The sequence below is a fragment of the Thamnophis elegans genome, chromosome 1, assembly GCF_009769535.1.
Source record: "Thamnophis elegans isolate rThaEle1 chromosome 1, rThaEle1.pri, whole genome shotgun sequence".
In the NCBI taxonomy this organism is placed as follows: domain Eukaryota; kingdom Metazoa; phylum Chordata; class Lepidosauria; order Squamata; family Colubridae; genus Thamnophis; species Thamnophis elegans.
In genome coordinates, this window is record NC_045541.1 from 116,302,012 (window position 1) to 116,316,709 (window position 14,698).

General features: G+C 35.5%; 1 protein-coding gene across 1 annotated transcript in view; it reads left to right on the top strand.

Moving 5' to 3' along the window:
• Positions 1-14,698, top strand: part of LOC116505938 (cytosolic phospholipase A2 epsilon-like) — a 45,370-nt gene that overhangs the window by 28,696 nt on the left and 1,976 nt on the right. The window contains exons 11-19 of the mRNA XM_032213446.1: positions 1,233-1,392; positions 2,260-2,396; positions 3,987-4,209; positions 7,250-7,364; positions 9,173-9,310; positions 10,596-10,703; positions 12,276-12,467; positions 13,141-13,307; positions 14,153-14,339. Of these exons, the coding sequence (XP_032069337.1) occupies positions 1,233-1,392; positions 2,260-2,396; positions 3,987-4,209; positions 7,250-7,364; positions 9,173-9,310; positions 10,596-10,703; positions 12,276-12,467; positions 13,141-13,307; positions 14,153-14,339 (1,427 nt within the window). The remainder of the gene's footprint in view (positions 1-1,232; positions 1,393-2,259; positions 2,397-3,986; positions 4,210-7,249; positions 7,365-9,172; positions 9,311-10,595; positions 10,704-12,275; positions 12,468-13,140; positions 13,308-14,152; positions 14,340-14,698) is intronic.

Below are 14,698 nucleotides of genomic sequence, written 5' to 3' on the forward strand. Positions count from 1 at the left end.
GGATTTTATAAACCTGAACTATAATTTCACACACATTGTCTAATTCTTTTGGTCTTAATATGACTTGCTTTATTGTAGTACCAACCTAATGTGATTTTAATATGAAAAATAATTTTAACCAGCTGACATGTTGCCTAGAAGAGTGAATAGGAGCACTCAAAAAAGCCATAAAAGCAGCCATGAACAAGCAATTAAAATCTAATCCCATTTTTTAAACATGTAACACATTAAAAAGGTAAGTAGGCTTTGACTGCATGGTATTAGCTGCCATATTCACTTTCAACACCCTGATATTGTCATTTCAAGGAGTATTCCTATAGAAGTAAATGGAGAAAATGCAGAATGTACAGTAATTCTATTAATTATTAATAATATATTCCCTGTCTCAAGTTTTAAAAAAGAGCAATTAGTTTTCCTATTTGCAAATGATTCTAGTTGTTTCCTACTGTATTGTACTGACTCACATGGTCTTAAGTCTAAATCCAGCTTAAATCCATTTTGGGGGCGGGAGGTTTGCCTTTTTTCTCCCCAAACACCCAAAACTTCACAAAATGTTATCATGTGATCCCAGAATGCTGCAGCTGGTCATAAATGCAAGAGCCCAAAATGTAATCATGTGACCATGCTGGTGGTGTGGCAGTCATAATTTCAAAGATGGGTCATTAATAACATTTTTTGAATCCATTGTAACTTTGAATGATTGTTAAGCAACTGGTTGTATGTTGAGAACTGTCGATTTCATGCATCTATCTTTTCCTGCTTAAATGCAGAAACTAACATTTCACACAACTGAATAACATTTTGTTGCACAGGCTCAATGTTCCAATTTATCAAGAAGGAGGCAACAATCTACTTTATCCAATGCCTTAGTGAAGTTTAAGTGATTGTAGTAGTCACTTGGTTTGTCAGTCTAATAACATTGTCTAAGGAAGTCATAAGATTTGTTTTACATGACCCATTTTTAATGAATCCATGCTGGCTTCTAGTCATTTCCCTGCTTCTCTCTATATGTCTCTCTATAATTGTCTATCCAGGTTGTTGCAAAAGTAGTTGTCGTGGCCCTGATTTTGTAATGTTTTACAATGAAGCTATTTGTTCTTTTCAAGGCTCTTGATAAGTTGATACAATGAGTTGTATGTGATTAGTCTTCCCACAGATTAATAAATGATCTTTGCTAGATTCAAGGCAATATGATACAGCAACATTTATAATGAATTTCCTGTCTACCTTAGGACCCAGGGGCTGTTTTGTAGAAGACCAAAAGCTCTTGATGTGCGCCTAGGATATGGTCTGTGCTCAGATGAAAACAATTTCCTGCAGAAACGAAAGAAAGTGGTAGCTGCCGCTCTGAAAAGTATTCTTCCTTTAGGGCAAGACCTGAATGACCATGAAGTAAGTGGATAACACAGTAACAGAATAACAGAGTTGGAAGGGACCTTGGAGGTCTTCTAGTCCAACCTCAGTATCAACCCGATTCCCTCCAAACTGTATATATTAAACTGCTATGAATCTACTGACCTCCCCTTACAAACATGTATGAAAAAAAAAATATGAACTTATGATTTGTGGGTTTGGATGATTTAAAAAAAACACTAGCTAAAAAAAGAGAGAACTTTTTCTTTTTTTTACCAAAGAGTAAGATACAATTTTGTAAACCTATTTGCATTTGCTAAAAAAAAAGAAAAAGGAATTAAAAGTATGTATTCGTATTTCTTTGTATCTTTTATTTTTGTACTTGACTTTTTTTTTTCTGCAGTCATGCAGTTTGGGCAACTGGTTCGATTTTTCAACTGTTTGCATTATCATATAGTCATGTTATCATGATTTATGACTCTCCCCCCGATCAATTTCTGGCAAAAAAAATTCTCATTGAGAAAACTGGATTCACTTAATGATCCCATGATTGGCTTAATGACTGCAGTAATTCGCTTATCAATTACTGTAAAAATTGTAAAATTGGGTCCAACTCAATTTACAACATAATATTATAGTATTTGGGTTTGGCTGTTTTGGCATTTTTGAACTCAAAAGTCCTTCTTTAATTTTCTCCGTTTCAAGGTGTGTATACAATTTTGTCTATTATATTTATGTAATCCATCTATTTTTTTCTCATACACATCCCAATCTGATATTGCACGTGATGAAATACAATCTTATAATGACAAATCAAATATGTTAGTTTGAAAAAAATTTATGGCATTCTTTGAGAACTTTCTTTTCCTTCATGATCATAACATGTTCTTTTCCTTCATTGAACAGGTGCCAGTAATTGCTATGACAACAACAGGAGCTGGAATGAGAGCATTAACAGCTCTTTATGGCTCCCTTTGGGGTCTCCAGAGAATGAAGCTTTTGGACTGTATTTCATATTTAACTGGATCATCTGGAACCACATGGTAACAGAATGTGTTTTTATTTTATAAAGAACCTTAATGAGGCTTTTATTCTCATCACTTAGAGTTATATTCCACCTTTTGTTCTGGAGCTAAAGATAGAATATACTACATAGAATTCTATACAACTATATAATTAAAGCAAATTGAGGTAGAAAAAGAAGATATTTAGGAACATATTATTAGATCCTTATAGCAGAACTGAAACATGAAATTGTGGACAATCTAGCAAAGTATGTAACTTATCAGAAGGTAGTTAATTTTTAAAAAGGGATCTGGAAGATGGTAGACCAATGTATGTGCATATAACATTTATTTCAGGGAAATTGATAGAAACAGTAATGAAAGAAAAAATAATAACTGGGCATATAGAGGAATAAATTATGCTAAAGGAAAAGCAGCATAAAGGTATGCATGTGTGTGTGTGTGTGTGTGTGTGTATACACACACATACATACACACATCTATCTATCTATCTATCTATCTATCTATCTATCTATCTATCTATCTATCTATCATCTATCTATCTATCTATCTGTGGTAGGTTGCAGGCGGTATGCTCCGGTACGGGCATACCGGAGCCAGCCTGGAGCACTGGATACTGTTCCAGTATGGTGCTCCAGAAGGCCTACCCACCCGCCTGAGCTCCTTACCAGTGTTTAAAGGATTCTGCACCTCCGCGCAGGTGCATAGCGCGTACAGCACCTGCACGACGCTCCACGGAGCAGCTGGAGCATCGCAGAGCATCATGGTGCTCAGACGCATGCGCACACTGCATGTGTGTGCGTGCACACTGCACACGTCCATGAGGATGCTGCCAGTCGTTCCAACTGCACTGGTTGGAATGGTATTTGAAACCCATCACTATATATAACAGAGGGAACTAAGAACTAAAATCTCACAAGAATCTGTGTTGAAACCACTACTATAACGTTTTCTTAAAAATTGATTTATGCAGTAAGGAATAGAATAGAATAGAATAGAATAGAACAGAAGGCAAGACAAGACAAGACAAGACAAGACAAGACTTGTTTGGCCAAGTGTAATTAGCCAGACAAAAAATATTATCTCTAGTGCAAAAGCTTTCAGTATATATGAGCAACAACAAAAACCAAACAACAACAACAATGATACCAATAAAAGGGGGTAGTAAAGAAGATAAGAATAATAGTAATATTATAGACATACAATGTAAGTAAATATACATAAACATTAGACATTACATAGATATTTGTGAATGATACTAATCTATTCTAGAAGATAAAAAGCTGTTTTTAAAAATCTATTTATGTAAATATTGTATTATTATTTTGAAATATTGTATGTCCCCTTCCAGAAGTTAGTTTAAGTGTAGGGTTATTCTCCCAGATCATAAACTTGGAAAATGTTCAACAGTAAAATCATATAGGAAAAACATTGTCTGCATTATTTAATAATTTAGATATGTGAACATACCTTAACAATTAATAGTGGTTGAATTTCTGAGTCTAATCCATCAGGATTTATTTGCCTCTGATCTTATGTAGGCTGGAGAAGAACTACCTTTAATAAGTACAAAAGTTGAAATTTCTATTGTATTTATTGTCTTTTCAGGACCATGACAAAATTGTATGAAGATAGTAACTGGTCAAATAAAGATCTTGGGGAAATCATTTTGCAAGCTCGGAAGCAAGCAGCCAAATCTAAGAGGGGTGCCTTTTCCTTGGAAAATCTGAAGTCTTACCATAAGGAGCTGGCTCAGCGGACCATTGCAGGATATAAATCTTCTTTTATAGATCTTTGGGGACTCATGATTGAAGCCATGCTGAATGATGCGGTATGCAAAAGGGGTTTTCTGCCTCTCCCTATGTTGTTTCTTAGCTTCTGGGAGGAAAATTGTATTCTGTAATGAACAAGCTTTCTTATTTAGTTCAGCAGGATTTACACTGTAGATGAACCAATATCTGCTCTTTTTAGCTCTGTCCTCTATCACAAAAATATAATTCAGCTCTTCCTAGGATGCTTTGTTGTAAACTGAATAAGGAAGCATGGAAGAAACCATAGTCAAATGAAAATCAGAAGCAGTCATGGAAAAAAGGTGTGGGATAAAAAAAAGACATTCCTGAGACATTTTGGGGGAAAAAAAATCTCTTTTATGGGTACCTATTAAAAGAGTATATATAAAAGGGTATGGTTTTCCTAGTTGCAATGTATGGCTGTGAAAGTTGGACCAAAAGGAAGGCTGAGCGCCAAAGAATTGAGGCCTTTGAACTATGGTGCTGGAGAAGACTCCTGTGAGTCCCTTGGACTGCAAGACAATCAAACCGGTCAGTCCTAGAGGAGATCAACCCTGTCTATTCTTTAGAAGTTCAGATCCTGAAAATGAAACTCAAATGCTTTGGCCACCTAAGGAGAAGGAAGGACTTACTGGAGAAGAGCCTAATGCTGGGAAAGATTGAGGGCAAAAGAAGAAGGGGATGAGAGAGAATGAGGTGGCTGGATGGAGTCACTGAAATAGTCAGTGTGAGCTTAAATGGACTCCAAGGGATGGTAGAGGACAGGAAGGCCTGGAGGAATGTTGTCCATGGGGTTGCGATGGGTCGGACACAACTTCATGACTAACAACAACAACAATAATATTTAAAGGGCAATGTATGAATTTTAAAATACCATACTACAAAATGAAATAGTCTAAAACATTTTTGGGTCTAGCAGGACTCTGATTTTGAAATTATACTCAACAACCACCTGATAAATCTCTATACTGAAACACCTTTCTAAATCAAAACAATAAACCATAGTGGATTAATGAGGTTAATTAGATGTCAATAAAAGAGAATATTTGTAGCTCAGGGTTTAATTGTGGAGTCCTTGGTACTCTTTCACCTTGGTTGTTGGCAGATATTTCATTACCCAGCTAGATAAGAGGGAAGAAGTTTGGAGTTTGCTTCCTGTTTTTATATAGTAGCTTGCCATGCCACAGTTGATCTGCTTAATCCTCTAAATTAGATTTTTAAATCTTTCTGTATAATAATTGTTGTGCCTATCCACTGTTTTCTTGGTGTATAAGAATTAATAGAACTCAAATTCTCCATCACCATCATCTTTGGCATTTGTGCACTAAGTAATATATTGCCTAATGAATAACATCTGTTGAAATAAACACGATGAAATAATGTAAACATTTTTTTATTTTGTCTCACCCCAGCAGGGGGCAGCAAATAGCTAACTTTAGCTGATCTGAAAAGCTAAATCGGGATTTGCACTTTGACAAGATCTGCAAGTCCCAGCTCTATAAGGGCATTGAAAAAATATTGGCAAAGATGATGGGGCAACCCACTTTTATTTTAGCATTTACCACAAGTCAAGCTCACCTTGAAATAGTATTTTTGAACAGCCTTAGTTTTCATATACTTGCTGCTCAAGAGAGTACACCAGAGAATAATCTACCATATGTTTCACACATCTGTTCCCCGTGTTCACCATCCAGCAAAAGTTGAGAAAGCAGGTGGCCCTTCCTGTTCAGATGCTAAAACTGCCATAACTTCACTTGGGACCATTCCTATCTTCCAAACTTTTCAAAGAACTAGCATTTTGAATCGATAAATAATAAAGTCTATTGATAAGCTCCATCCCACCAGCCTTTCTTGTGATACTTGGCTTGTCATTTGGAACCATCTGAATTATTCAAATACTTTTCAACGTAAGCCAATGCAGAATTAGTTATGATTGTATATAAGATATACACACTGAGGACAGATCCTCACAAGATCCTCCTGCTTTTATCTGAATCAGAATGATAAAAATGTCCAGACTTTTAACTATAGTCTCTCTGATTCAGAATATGTCTATGACACCACAATGCATAGACAAAAGGTACAAGGCATGAGGAATGATGCCATAGTGCTTTTGTTAGTCAACCCCCCCCCCTTACTTCATCTCCATAAACCACATATCCTTGCATAACTAATTAAATAATTAAGATATGCTCTGTTTCTGCACACATTCATATTTTCTGTTCATAGAAAGCCTTTCTCTACCTCATTACAGGCTTATTATGCATCTTGGTGGCAGTCTTGCCAAATTCAGTTGTGACACAAACTTACTCTCTGATTGCACTCATCAAGCTGAGTCTCTACAGCTTCCCATTGTTTAGAAACTTTATCATATCTACATCTGGCCCTGCTCCTGAGATCAAACAGCATGACAGTCCACCATGTTTTGAAAGAGATGGCAAGCCTGAACCAACCCAATACTAGAGGATTTAGGAAGTTAAAAATGTCAAGATTGCAGACAGAACTATTCACTTTTTATTTATGTGCCTCAATCAGGTGGTTACTGTGACTGTATTGCCTTTTATTTTAACCTCTCCATCCCAGACACTCTAGCTATAATTGTTTGCTATGGTTACTCCTGCTGATTGTGATTATATTCAGCTAGATCACAGGTGTCAAACTTGCTGCGTTATGTTGCCGTCATGGAGCTGGGGTGGGTGTGGCCTGCATATGACGCATCCGGCCCATAGGCCACTAGTTTGACAGCCCTGAGCTAGATGAAGCCCCAATCAGGATAAGAAATTCAGGGAAAGGGAATTAATCTTCTTTGGGAGTGTTATAACACTTTGGAAGTCAACCCTATGCAGACACACAGCAATTATTTGCCATATTATCCCTTCTTTTCCAATATTCCATTTTCTTTATCCTTCCTTCACACATATTTTACCATGTGTTGTGAAAAATAATGTGGTTAGTGTTTAAACTATAACGTGATCCTTAAATTGAAGCTCTATATGGATGTGAGGCCTAGGTAAACAAATCAGCTGTAATTTCTATTTCACTTAAATTATAATGCACTTATTACTTTTTCACAAAACACAGAATAATCATCATAAACTTTCAGAGCAACGACGGGCAGTGAACAAAGGTCAGAACCCTCTGCCAATCTACCTGGCACTCAATGTGAAAGACAGCGTCACCACAAAAGATTTTAGAGGTGTGTTCTTTACTGGGGGGTTTCTTATATAAATGTTTTAACCTATAACAATTGCAAACTATTGGTAACAAACTTTAACTGATTTCAGGAAAAGCTAAGCAGAGTTAGATTTGGTCAGTCTTCAGATGGGAGTGCATAGGGAAACCCAAGGACTATAGGCTAGATTGGGAAGTTGAAAAGAAAACTATCCAGGAGGAGGACAATGGCAACTCACGTCAGTATTGTGCCAAAACATTACATGAATAAGTCCACCCATGGATTGAGGACTTTTCATCCTTACACATCTAACTCATATATTCACACATTAAAAATAAGCCATTCATATTATGCTAATCACACACAGAGAGAGACACAATTTCAGCTCAAGTACAAGAACACTAGCTTATCTGGAGTCTTGTTAGTCTCTTCATGTTACACTTCCTTTACATGGTACCAATGTGCTAAGAAAATATTTGGATTCTGTTAACGCTTTATTGATAAAAATTGCTTGCTACAAACACTCAAATCCAGAACTACAAAGATTTTTTTTGAGATCTATAGAAGCTTGATTCTTAGGTTTTAAATTCTCTATCTGGGAACTTCTCAAATTGTCAGTTTGAAAATGCTACATGTATCCAGGTTTAGAGACTATTTTTATATATGCATATCTTGTATGTTTGTATGTATATACTCCAGATATCTATCTATCTATCTATCTATCTATCTATCTATCTATCTATCTATCTATCTATCTATCTATCTATCTATCATCTATCTATCTATCTATCTATATCTATATCTATCTATCTATCTATCTATCTATCTATCTATCTATCTATCTCTATCTATCTATCTATCTATCTATCTATCTATCTATCTATCTATCTATCTATCTATCTATCTATCTGGAGTATATACATACAAACATACAAGATATGCATATATAAAAATAGTCTCTAAACCTGGATACATGTAGATATATATATATCTGGGGTATATATATATCTGGGGTATATATATATCTGGGGTATATATTTTTAAGTGTTTTTAATATATATATCTGGGGTATATATATCGCTGATAAACGGATAAGAGCCTGTGGCCTAATGGCCAAGATCTCTGCCTAGTGTGCCTAGTATGCCATATAGCCCAGGTTCAAATCCCAGTAAGGGTATGGCTAGCTGATGAGAGCTAAATAGCTTGAAATAGATCTATACTAGTCTCCCTTTATTTCTTTATCAGCACAAATAAAAAAAAACATATATATATATATATATATATATATATATATACACACACACACACACACACACACACACACACACACACATATATATATATATATACCCCAGATATATATATATATATATATATATATATATATATATATATATATATATATATATATATATATATATATATATATATATATATATATATCTGCAATGATTAAAAGAATATCTGAGCCAGAAGAAAGACAAGAAGCACAAAGTATAGAATTATCCTTTCAAAATAGTTTTTAAGTGTTTTTAATTCTTTGTAGCATAGATAATAATAAATGTAATGGACTCTTTGAAATGTTTATCCATATGCTGAAAGCTGCCTTTTTACATTTACTTCAGGTGTAAGAACTAACAATGGATTTGGAAAATATTGAAATGTTGGATTATTCTTGATTTTCATATATTATTAAGATCAGGCCAGGCCACATTGAAAAGACATATAATTCCTTGAACATAATGTCTTTGGTAATTTCACCTAAGAAAACATCCTTTCTCTGCATAGGGAAGATATGGTACTAAATGTGTTCTTGTTGACCGTCATTACAGAGTGGTTAGAATTCACACCCTATGAAGTAGGATTTCCGAAATATGGAGCTTTTGTTCCTGCTGAACATTTTGGAAGCGAGTTTTACATGGGACACATAATGAAGAAACTCCCAGAATCAAGGATATGTTTTATGCAAGGTGACTTTTTTTTTTTTACCTCAAGAAAAAAGGGGAGCGGGTGGGATTTTCCCTTGTTGAAGACACCGATGGTATCTATGGGCTTTCGCAAGAACTGGACTCACTTTGCAGCCAGATTCTCAGCTGAATACACCTAATTGGAGAACCTTGGGCTCCCTCCCTCCTTATGGGTGAACATTATTTAAAAAACCTAGACTTCTATCTTCATATAATGGTATGTAAAACAGGCAGGAAAAGAGGTGCTCTCTCCCTCCATCTCTTCCTTCTCCCTCCCTCCCTCTCTCCCCCCCTCTCTCCCCCAGTATGTGATGATATGCTTAATGAAATTAAATTAAAATAGTAAGGTAGCACTTCATAATTTATCATTAACTGTTCCAAGACAAGCAACTGGAAAATACAAGCTATAAATACTTCAAATATAGCTATGTTTAGAATATAGCTTCAGTTCTGACTGCATTTTAACAGTAATATTTAATTGTTTTCTGGACAATTCATGTAACAATATTGCTAGATGCAATAATTCTCTTACTATTCTGTAAGTATAACCAGTAGATTAACAGTGAATAATTCCACTGAATTGGGGAGATTTTTTAAATTCCAGAATAGAGATGTCTTCAGCCAAGCTTTTTGGGGGGGGCATGGGTTGAATAAATAGAATGTCAGAACATATTTATTGTTCTAGATTTGATCAAAGTAAAATCTAGAGGCAAGAAGGGCTAGGTTGGTCCTTCCATGCATGGCTTGTGGGCTACTTCACCTACTTTTATAGTTCCTTCCTTTTCCTACTTTCCCTTAACTGACATCACATGCTGACATCACTTTTGAATGCAAGCATAATCTATCAGCAGGAGAGAAGAGGGCAGGTTGGATATCTGGTGTTTGACATCAAGGGTGGCAGTTGAGGTAGGGAAAGGAAGACCTTGGAAAAGTTGGAAGACAGGTGGGAGAGTTACTGTCATACATCAGCAATTTGGCATATCTAGCTGGGCCACTCACTCCTTCCCATGATCTTTCCAGCACTTTCCTTTCCCCACCTCTTTTTAGTTGCCACCACAATCACTGTCTGTATCTGATCCCACCTTGTCCATCCCATAGCACCTTCTAATCAAATCGTGCATGTTCTGGATCCATGCCTAATACAAAATATGTATGTTTCTGTGCAGACATGGACTTCCCAAAACTGCTTGTTGTGTGTACAGAATAGTTCATGCCCATAACATTATCTCTATCTCAACAGTAACAAGTAGAAAAATGCTTTAACTTCATTGATCTCTTCCTTTCAAAGGATTGTGGAGTAGTGTATTTTCCAAGAATCTATTAGATGCCTGGCATGCGGCAGACAATTCAGAAGATTTCTGGAACAGGTGGACCCAAGATACTGTCACAGAGATTGGTAAACTATGAAAAGTTGTTCCAAAATTAGAATTCAGAATTTAACTGACTGACACTTTTTATATTTATGATATTTATCCGTCTTGCCTGTAGAACCTGAAAGTTCATATAACCTCAGACTGAGGAATATGTATTCAGACACAAAAGAGAGAAGAAATACAGTATAATTTGGTCTTATTAAGTATAATGTATTATTTCATAGTTACATTGTGTACCATTACAGTATATACTATTATGTACCATTACATAATCTACACCTAATAATGTATCATTTGGACTATCACTAATTTCCCAGCAAACATACATTTAGTCAATGCAAACTAAAATAATATTTTGGAAAAAGGAAATGATCATTTTGTAGCTCTTCAGTGATTGAGCAGATCTTATATTGCTATGAACAATTTTTTTTATTTGCTTCCCTCTTTCTGCATTACCCGATTTTAATTGTTTACCTCTAATTTTATATCCAAATTACTCTATTTCTGTAATATATCTCCCCCTCCCTTTTTCACCTGCAATGTACTTCAGAGTATCTTGGAATAATACACTAATTTGATTTTTTTAAAAATAATTTTAATAGATACTTCTCTGAAAGAAAAATTGTCATATGCAACTAGTTAAGGGGGCAAAGGTAAATTTTGGCTACTGGTTTGTTGGTGCTCCAAAAGGGAAAGCCATCTTTTATATCTTTTTAAACCCATTATAGAGGAATACTTTGTCTATACCTTGTTTCTTCTGTATGACACTGCTTCACACTTCCCCCAGCTAGTTTAGCAAAAGTTAGAGCAGAGCAGCTAACTCCAGTTAAACTTGAAATATTACACATCATTATCTTTGCAATATAAAAATACTACCTGCTTATTATTATGCCTCACAACCTCAGTTTGGCTCATGAAGCGACTTAATTCTTTCACAAAGTCTTCTCGTGTCTTTGTAATCCTGAAGAGTATTTGCTTGATAACTATTCATTAATGCGTGAAACATTCCAATAGCGAATATAAATGTAAAATTTTTCTACACCCATAAGTTCCAGCAAGCATTGCCAATTATAAGGGACTTCAGAAATTGTGATGCAAAACATCTGGAGAATCTTGTTTTTGGTATAATAAACACTGAAATAAAATTCAGGAATTAGCAATAGTTAGACTTATATACCGTTTCATAGGGCTTTCAGCCCTCTCTAAGCGGTTTACAGAGTCAGCATATTGCCCCCAACAACAATCCGGGTCCTCATTTTACCCACCTCGGAAGGATGGAAGGCTGAGTCAACCTTGAGCTTGGTGGGATTTGAACAGCCGAACTGCTGAACTGCAGTCAGCTGAAGTAGCCTGCAGTGCTGCATTTAACCACTGCGCCACCTAATTATGCAACCTAAGCTTTTGTGTGTTGCACTACTGAAATTTAAACTCGCACTCAATGTAGAGTTTAAGATGTGTGAGAGAAAGAAAAACTACTCATGCCACTGTCAATTGTTCATCTTTGGGTATCATCTGAACTGCATCATACACTAGTACACAAGATTCTTATTCATTATTTAAATTAATTAAAGTTTATTTCTGTTGCTTGTATTTAGACGAAGTGCCTGATATACCAGAAAGACCCCATGAGATGCCAACTCGCATGTTCACTCCTGCTGGAGGTCTTTCCAATACTCTACGGGATATTTTAACAGATCGTCCAGCAGTGTCCAAGTATAACAATTTTTTAAAAGGGCTCCAAATGCATAATGAATATGTTCAGCATCAACAATTTACTAAATGGAAAGGTACCCTAGTAGGATTTGAATGTTTTATATATATCATTAAAAATCCACAATTGTTGATTGACATAATTTTTCTCATTACAAATAAAATGTTTGGTCTAGTGGTTAAAGCAGTAGGCTAGAAAGCAGGAGTCCATGTGTACTAGTCTTGGCATAGCCATGGAGGTGACCTTGGACCAGTCACTCTCTCTCAGCCCAATTTCCTCATACAGTTCTTGTTGTGGGGACAATAGGAGGAAGAAGTTGTGTGGGATATGTTTGCTGCCTTCAGTTATTTGTAAAAATTAATAAAGGTGGGATACAACATTTATAAATAAATACAAATTTAAATATCTAAAAATGTCACTAGATAATTGAATTTGGGACTCTACATAATGCATGGTTTAGGAGATTGGACCTTAGTATGCAATGCATGGGAATCATGGAAGTTGAACTTGCTCTCTGCAATAGAAAAAAGACTCTTTCCAACTACCCATCTATACCATAAGTAATGTTCTATTCATAAGGTCAGGAGATTTAAAAAATTGCCTATAGATCCTGAAGAGAATAAATTGTCTGTTGAAGCAAATAGATCCATGGTAGGATGGGTATTGGCAAAAATGAAATTTATGAGCAATTGTCTTTATCTGATGATGACCTATGGGTATTGACTTTACTTTTATAATGTATGTTATAGACACAGTGCTTGATGAATCCCCCAATCAACTGAAAGATTCTACAGAACATTTGGAACTTGTAGATACAGCCTTCTTCTTTGATACCAGTTGCCCTCCGCTTCTCAGACCAGAGAGGAAAGTGGATGTCATTCTGCATTTCAATTATACTGGAGGGTCACAAACCAAGGTTAGAAGAGATAATGCAGACTTTATTAGTAATAAAATAATAATTCCTTGTATTGTATAAAAATAATAGCAATTGAATAATACATTGCCCATATATACATTCAACTTTTCTCAAGGCTAAATATATCTCATTCCCTCAATCTCTTGTAAATTTTAGTTTTCAGTCCTCCAAAATCCTCCTTGTTGCCATTCTTTGTTTCTATTTCAGTTTTTCTGAAATGTCCTAAACCTGCAATGCCGAGAACCAGATACAGTGCCAGAAACCAGTTGCAATCAATTGAAATCTGTTTCACAGATTCTTTTCCCAAGTCAGATATTCTCCAATCTATACTTGTACTTCTGTAAATTGCTATTAGCTTTGATCCTGTTATTTTCAGCCAATTTCCATCTAGACCAGTGTTTCTCAACATTGGCGACTTTCAGTCCTGTGGACTTCAACTCCCAGAATTCCCCAGCCAGCTATGCTATGCTGGCTGGGGGATTCTGGGAGTTGAAGTCCAAAGGACTGAAAGTCGCCAAGGTTGAGAAACACTGATCTAGACTATTTAAAATGTTCCTGTTTCTCTAAAATATTAGGATTCCTGTGCAGGCCTGGAAAACATTCCTAATATTGTTGAATTTCAGAATTTGGCTAACTTGAATTTCAGATCTGATAACAACCAATTATTAGTAACTGGTATTAGCTAGCATAAAGAAATAAATTGGGGATTTTAAAGACTGTTTTCATTCTAAGAATTACCATTGTATTTTATGTTTATTACATTATGGTTTCAAATCAATGTCTGCATTAAAAATCCTGTTTGGATGGCTTTTTGCATTTGCTAACATTGGCTGTTACTATTTAAGCCTCTGGAACATGCCTCTACATATTTCTCAGCACAAGGAATCCCATTTCCTAAGATTTTGCTAAATGATGAAGAAAAGAAAAATCTAAAAGAATGCTACGTCTTTGAAGATACAAACAATCCTGAGGCCCCCATCCTGCTTTACTTCCCACTAGTGAATGACACCTTCCAAAGATATATTGCACCTGGTGAGTTAATAGTACAATACAATTGTAGTAGGTGTTTGATCTTAAACAAGTTTAGATGCTGCCTGATCCAGGACAAACTCATTGATCAAAGAACTGTAAGAGCTCATGTGACAGGAAAAATTATCACAATTCAGATTCAGATTCAGATTTAATTTATTTGTATTTGAATTCTTTTAGTCAGAAAAAAGAATAAAACAAGAAAGAAAATTATATAAAATTATGTATTGTATGGAGAAAGCAAGTAAAATCATTTTCATCTTTGGAACACTAGAACCTGGCTCATCCAATTAAGCTGAATGGTGGAAATTCAGAATATATGAAAGGATAACATTAACCTGTACAATTTTCTGCTTCAGTAT